The sequence below is a fragment of the Netta rufina genome (genome assembly GCF_964035555.1).
Source record: "Netta rufina genome assembly, chromosome: 27".
Classification (NCBI taxonomy): domain Eukaryota; kingdom Metazoa; phylum Chordata; class Aves; order Anseriformes; family Anatidae; genus Netta; species Netta rufina.
The window spans coordinates 885325-892552 of NC_140151.1; the positions used below are offsets into that span (position 1 = coordinate 885325).

At 48.4% G+C, this 7228-nt stretch overlaps 1 protein-coding gene across 7 annotated transcripts in view; it reads right to left on the reverse strand.

Annotated features, from left to right (window-relative positions):
• AAK1 (AP2 associated kinase 1) overlaps nucleotides 1–6640 on the reverse strand; it is an 89312-nt gene extending 82672 nt beyond the window's left edge. For all 7 annotated transcript variants that reach the window (XR_014619159.1, XM_084302284.1, XM_084302287.1 and 4 more), the window contains exons 1-2: nucleotides 6417–6640; nucleotides 5961–6296 (exon numbers count right to left, since the gene is read on the reverse strand). Coding sequence is in view for 6 of the 7 variants with exons in the window: in XM_084302284.1 (XP_084158410.1) it covers nucleotides 5961–6123 (163 nt within the window). In the remaining variant the exon portion in view is untranslated. The remainder of the gene's footprint in view (nucleotides 1–5960; nucleotides 6297–6416) is intronic.
• Nucleotides 6641–7228: the final 588 nt, after the last annotated feature.

The window sequence follows — 7228 nt, forward strand, 5'->3', positions numbered from 1 at the left end:
GGCAGCTCTCCTCTGCTTTCATTTTTGCTTGGGCAGACATTGACAGGACAAGGGGGGATGGATTTAAACTAAAAGAGGGAAGATCTTGATCGGACATAAGGAAGAAACTCTTCACTCAGAAAGTGGTGAAGCACTGGAACAGGATGCCCAGAGGAGCTGGGGATGCCCCATCACTGGAGGTGTTGGAGGCCAGGTTGTAGAAGGCCTTGGGCAACTCATCTAGCGGGTGACATCCCTGCCAATGGCTGGGAGGTTGGAACTAGATGGTTTGCAAGGTCCCTTCCAAGCAATCGTTCTATGTGATTCTACCATTCGTTCTACTGCATCGTATTATAGACAGCTATCAATAACCTTCACTTCACTAAGCAGCAATTCCTGTACCTCCCACAAGAGGAAAAAAGGAAAGTTGCTATAATGACAGAAATCCAGAAATGAGAGAAAATACCTTGCAACTGTGTTGCAGTTAGGCCTTTCCACCTCTCTTCCTTGTACTTCTAAATTGCTGGCAGCATTGTTCCTATTACCAAAGAAGTACAGCAGCCAGGATTTGATCTAATATCTTATTGCCACAGAGACATCCCTCTCTTACCCCCATCCAAGAATGAGGAATGGAGGAATCCTTTCCCAGGAAACTTATTTCTTCAGTTACCCCTCACTATCAAAAGAGTTCTATAAACCCAGCTTGCTTATGGCATGTTTCTCCTCAGAGACTTCCTGTTCCCTTCCACATGGGAAACACAAGTAAACAGTATAAACCCAGCCAAATCTGTTGTGGCTTTCCAGAAGAGCAGCAGCAAGTCCTGCAGCTGGCAAACTGCTGTTCCAATGGGTACAATCTCTCTGATGCTTCGTTTTCACTGAAAAAAAAAAAAAAAAAAAAATCTTCAAAGGAAGCAGCTTCCATTCTTAACACAAGCATGCAGCACCTAATCAGTTCTGCCCCCTATTAGGGATGATTAATGCAGGTGTGTGAGCTTGAAAGGCAGCAAGTGCTAAACCCAAAGTGGATTCCAGCTTGTCTTCAGCACATTTATAACCTACCACCTGCTCTCTTCAACTATCGATGGCTCCAGGACAAAAGGGAAGAAGGCCTGTACATAATAAAAACATTATGGGAGTACCTATTCTTCTTGGATCCAAACTATCACTGCTGGGGTTGCGAGCAGAGGTTAGTAGCCACTTCAGATACAGCTACCAGAACTCTTCTGCAAGATCCCAGTTGCATAGTTTAAGCTTTTATTTTCACCCCACCAGAACCCCAAATCTAAGCTGTCCCCTATTTGACCATCTCATAAGGCTGTTGCAGGAAACCTTCAATTAGAAACTCATTTTTTTCCACGGAAAACCTTCCAGAGAAGAAGACTGAAGGAAACCTGACTCCCGTAACTGTGCTGGTCTAACACAGCCAGTACACATGATTTTAGCTAATAGAGCTGCTATCTAAGACACTAGCCATCCCTGTATATAATCCCAGACCCTTTCACAGGTGTGTTGCATAAAACCTAGAAATGAACACAGACAATGCAAGTTTCTAGGCTGTACAACTTTTTACACAGTTAAATCCACTCACTTTCTTTTTCTTCCTGGTTAAAGCTAAGGACATAGCACGCACTCCGCCCCTAGCAAAAGCTGTGCTGATAAAGCACCAAAGCACTTGGGATACCTTGATATTTACCCAGCAACTCACTTTGGATTCTTCATCAGTTTGCCTGGCTTGCTCTCTCTCAAAAAAAATAAAAAAAATAAAAAAATTACTAGGAGATAGCAGGACCAACACCATATCTACCAGTGCAGAGCACAGCATACATGCCCTGCTTCATGAGGTATACAGGAAGAGCAAGGGAAAACAAAGCATCCCATTCCAAGAGAGTAATATGAATAGAATAGTTAATTCCTAATCCAAATGTCAGTGGTCAGCTGACTAGTAGTTGGCACTTGGCAGAAAATAGAAAGCAGTAACTGACAAAACACACTTCGCAAGTGATGCCTTGAACCCAACCACAGAGGAATTGGGTTGAGGCTCACGTAAATTTGCAAAATTTTTCTTGGATGGAGCTTGTTTGAAAGTCGAAGTTATTTCAGAAGAAGTTCACATGTAATTTTAAAGGATGTCACTGACTTCATGTTATGTTATGATGCACACCACAAGAAGTTCAGGGAAAGGGTGTACTGGGTGTAAGGCAGGCAGCAGCCAGCAGAAGCCCTCTGCAGTTAGCCCAAGCACACAAAATAGGCAGCTCCTGGGATCACCTTCCCCCATCAGACATAGCTCATGCATTCACAGCCTTACCAAGCTCTTCATGCACACTTCGGTCTCCAGACCTGCTAAATCAGGCCACAATGAAACCTTCATAATTTCTTTAAAACAAAGTAAAAAATACAGCTGACAAATTTAAGTTTATTTTACATTGGTTTGTAGTATCCACCACTGAATGCTTTGAAACATACATTAGCTAGCAGCACACACTCACAAGTATCTGAAAAAAAAAAAAAAAAATCTGTCAATGCCTACATACCTTGGATCAATTCAGCACTCTGCTACAATCTTACAGGTATGCAAAGCAATGCAAGAACACAGACCCCCAAAACAGGACACTCAATCTCCACTGCACTCGTTTAGGCTCAGATAAGCATACATGGCTTATGGTACTCCTGCCACATGTGCACATCCCACAGACTCCTAGATTTCTGATCTCTGACATCCTTTTAAATGTTTCCACTGCCCTGGTCCCCACTCATTATAGACACACTCCTCCTCCTAGCTCCAGTGTGCTGTTTTTTGTTTTGTTTTTTAAACACAGGCAGAAACAAAAAGCAGAAACCAACATGATCACAGTGTTCTGGATTCTTTTCATAAAGAAAACAGCAAGATAGTAGCCTGATGCACCCACATACTCAAACGCCTCCTGGGCATTCACCTCAGGTCTGGGTGAAACACAAGTCACATTAAAATCAGTAATAACCCCTTCAGCTCCTCTGCAGCACCATGCTTATGTTGTCTATCGCCTTTAACCACGGCCTTGCAGATCTCCAAGGCCAGCTAGTACTGACCTCCCACAGCAGTTAATCCTCATAAAAACTTTGGCAGTAATTTTTCAAGAGATTATTCATACTATTATGTGGATTAAAGGAATACAACTACAGAGACTCAACCAAGAATCACCTACTGCAATGCACTGCAAGAGAGTTTATATAGATAGATAGTATTATAACCCAACAAACAATTGCTCAAGTTCCTTTTATATTATTCTCATCCAGTTCCTTCCAGAAGGAAGGTCCTTGAGTTGTTCCTCACCACCCAGGAAAGCAAGCATCCAGACAACTATTTTAAGGGGTGGGGTGGGTGCACCTAACTGCATCGGATATTTTGAGGAATCTACGCAAGAGGCTACGAACACATGGAGACATCTGTCATCTGGCACACATCACAGTGCCTGCATTAAGACGCCCATCCTGGGCCTGGGAGCAGTCTTCTTCAGCAGGGTTGCTCAGCACAATTGAGGACGACTGGTCACAGCTTTGACATATTGAGGTAAATACCAACACTTTCATTCCGAAAGTTCTGATTCAGCCAGTTCATTAGCTTGTTACTTGCTCTCCCCCATACCATCCATCACTATGTCATAGAATCCTTCTTTTAATCCATTTCTACATCTCATTTACTCTCTATACTTCACACACTGCACCAGAACACAGGCCCATCCTCTCCCTTCTAAAACACCAGTGATGAAGGATATGTCTTTCCCAGGTAGTACACTCCTCCTTGGAAGTGCTTCCCAAGAGACTTTTCCTTTTAGCAGAAATAGCCAAGACCTCACAAGTTGCCTTTTCAATCCTGCTGAACCACCAGAATTCACTGCACATACAGAACAGTTTTCCAACCAAGGATACAGGCCTCAACAGTCCAGGGGCCTGGTTGTGTGAGAGATCCCTGGATCTCTAGCTGAGTCAATGAAAGTTATTTTTTCCTTCTCTTTTTTAACAAGCACTTGGGGAACACAGACAGCTATACCATAAGGCAAGAGGTATGCAAAGCTACAGCACTTACAACCCATGTTGACTCCTGAGATAACCTATGAAGGAAATGGAACTTGCCCCTCCATTTCCTTCAAAAGGTGACAACCTGCAAACCTATTAGTCACCTTGCTCTTGTCTCCTTGGAGGCTTCATTCACCACTCAAAGGGATTTTGGACTGCCTGTACCAGGAGTCTCACTGCGAGGAAAATAACTGCTTAGCACATTTCACAGAGTCTTTTGCCTTATAGCATGGTCAGGAAAGGAGAACTTAACATCCATTTTACAGGACTGCTGCTCCTTGTTCAGCGTGCACAAGCAGATCCAGTCGCTGTAGTCAACACTAGGCCATGCTCTATCCCAGAGGCCAGGCAGGTCCACAGGAGTCACAGCAAGAAGCCCTCGCAGGCACAGAGGGCTGGCATATCCACACCGCAGCCCTTTGCCCACAAAATCTGTGCCACCCCCCCAGCACCTCTGCTGGCTGTGGCTTGGGCGTGCCAGGCAGGAGAGAGCCCAGTGACATACACAGACACCTCCTGGTGCCATCAGCACCCAGGCAGAACCTGCCAACAGATTATTCATCAGCAAAAAAAAAAAGTCTCCGCTTTCCCATGTTATCAGGATAAGGCCAGACTGCATTAAAAAAAGAAAAAAAAAAAAAAAACAACACAGACTGAGAGCATCTCAGGTTTAGCTTGTCTAGCTCCTAAACTCCTAAGGCCTTACAAGTATCAGCCAAGGTAAATCCATATTGCAAATTTCATGTCAGGAAAAAAAAAATAAATCACTGTAATTATTCATTGAAGGGCTGTTTTTGATGCTCCCCTCAGCTCAGCATGCATCAAAACCTATCTGAAAGACAGTTACAGATCTATTTCCTTCTACACTGAGGTGACTTTTTCACAAACCTGAACACATACAGCATACATTGAGTTCCTTTTCCATTTTAGAGTTCTTTCTGTAAAAGCCAACACAAGTCCTCCCACTCAGCTCTCATAGAACAGCTACCCTCTCCTTCACAATTACAAGATCAAAACAAAACAGGTTTTGAGTGAAATTGCAAAGGATGCTGTACAATAGATGGACCAGGAGCAGGTCTACAGAGGCCAACATTTTTCTGAAGGTCGAGGCTAAGGTTACCAGCCAGGGACATTAATAAGATTCCCTGTAGTCCAAACAAATTAAATGTAAAATGACAGTTAAAGCAGTAGTGCTGATTACAAATAAACAAATATTAATAATACCACCAGCTTGTTGCACAGCAAGGACTGTGCACGTAAGAGTTTTATAATTCATACTATTCGTTTTTAGTTCTGTAATTTTTTTTTTTTTTAATGCAGTTGGGATTACCATTTCCCCTACAGAAACCCCACATGAACAGCAATCCCTCATCCCAGATCACAGCTAGCTCTACTCAATATATGCGCTTGCCAAATATATACAAGGAATTTACTCCAGGGTATTTTTCCTACCTGCTTAAGGTAGGAATGAAGGGGCTTGGTTGAAGAAAGTTAGAGGGAAGGCCACTACTTTACTTACAGTACCTTATTCTCCACCAGAGACTTGGGGAAAAAAAAAAAAAGCCTCACAGTTTCAAGGTGGGAAACCATTAACTCCTGAAGTCTCTGCAGTTCCTAAAGCATTAAAAAACAAACAAACAAAAAAACACACACAAAAAAAAAAAAAAAAAAAAAACCACAAACAACGAACAACTAGAAGTCCAGCAAACGCACACAGGACTTATGCATGGGAAGACCAGAAACGCCAGCTGCAGATGCCACCGGCCCGCACGCCTGTCAAGGACAATCAAATACGAGGGGAGACGAGGACGGAGGGGGAGGTGGGGTGCCAGGAAAGGCCGAAGCCTTCCCGGCTCTGCGAGGCAGAGAGGGAGGGCCGAGAGGCGCGGCAGGGCGCTCTGCAGAGGGCACCGGGCTCCTACCTTCGGCCAGCACCTCGTCCACCGTCACCTGGTGGCGGCCGATGCTGAACACCCTGCCGATGTACCCGCTGCCTGGGCCTCCGCTGCCGCCGCCGCCGCCGCTGGTGCCCGACCCGGGGCCAGAGCCGCCCTGCTCCCGACGCGAGTCGAAAAACTTCTTCATCTCTCGGGAGGCAGCAGCCGCCTGGGAAGGGGGGCGATGCTCTCCTCAGGGTCCCGCGCCCCCTCCTTATTTTTTTTATTTTTTTTTTTATTTTTCGCTCCTGGAGCCCGGCCGCGGGGCTCCGGGGCCGCTGGCCTTGCGGGGCCGAGCGCCGTCCTCCGGAGGAGTCACACCTGCAAAACCAGGGGGTGGGGGGAAAGGGGGGGGGGGGCGGGACACGGGCGTTATCCCCACGGCCCGGCCCGGCGCCCCGCCGCCCCCGGCTGCCAGAGCCGCCCCCCCCCCCGCGGTACCTCTTTGCGGGCGGGGGGCGCCCCCATGCACCCCGCAGCGCCGGCCGGCCGGCCTGCCGCAGCCCAGCGGCTCCCCGCGGGGCGGCTCACGGCGGGGGCCGCCTGCCGGCAGGGCCCGGGACCCGCATCGCTGCCTGGCGGAGCTCCCGGCGGCCACCGAGCCCGTCAGGGGCCGACCCCGCCGCAACCGCCCCCCGCCGGCCCCATCCGCGCAGGAAATGGGCCGTCACAGGAAGTCCCGGCCGCCGGCGGGAGCACCGCCCCCGCCAGCACAGCGGGCACGGCCCGGCCCGGTACGGCCCGGCCCGGTACAGCCCGGCCCGGCCCCGCCGCCCTCCCCCTCCCGCGCGGCCTCCGCCGTCGTCCCCGTAGCGCGGCGGAGGACGAGGGGCCCTTCAGCTGGGGAGGGGGCAGCTGTAATGGCCGCGGCCCGCGCCGCCGCGCGGCATCTTGGGAATCGTAGTTCCAGCGGGAGCCTCCTTGGCCCTCCCCGCCGCGGCGGGGACTACAACTCCCGACAGGCTCTGGCCGGGGGCGGGGTGTCATGGTTGGGTGGGTCCGCGAGGGAGCCGACAAGCGTGTGGTGGATCTGCCCGTTACTCACCACTATTTAGATTTATTTTCGAAATACTGCGCTTAAACTTGACATCTTAATGTCAGAATAACAAAAGCTTCCTGCTGGCACGTCTCGTAAAGCGCAACGCTGGTCTTCTTGCAGGCCGTGCTAGCACCTAATTGGCAAACCTTAAGTAGAACGTTAAAATAAAAAACATATCCCTAGTCCCAGACTGTAACCTGCCTGGGAACAAAGA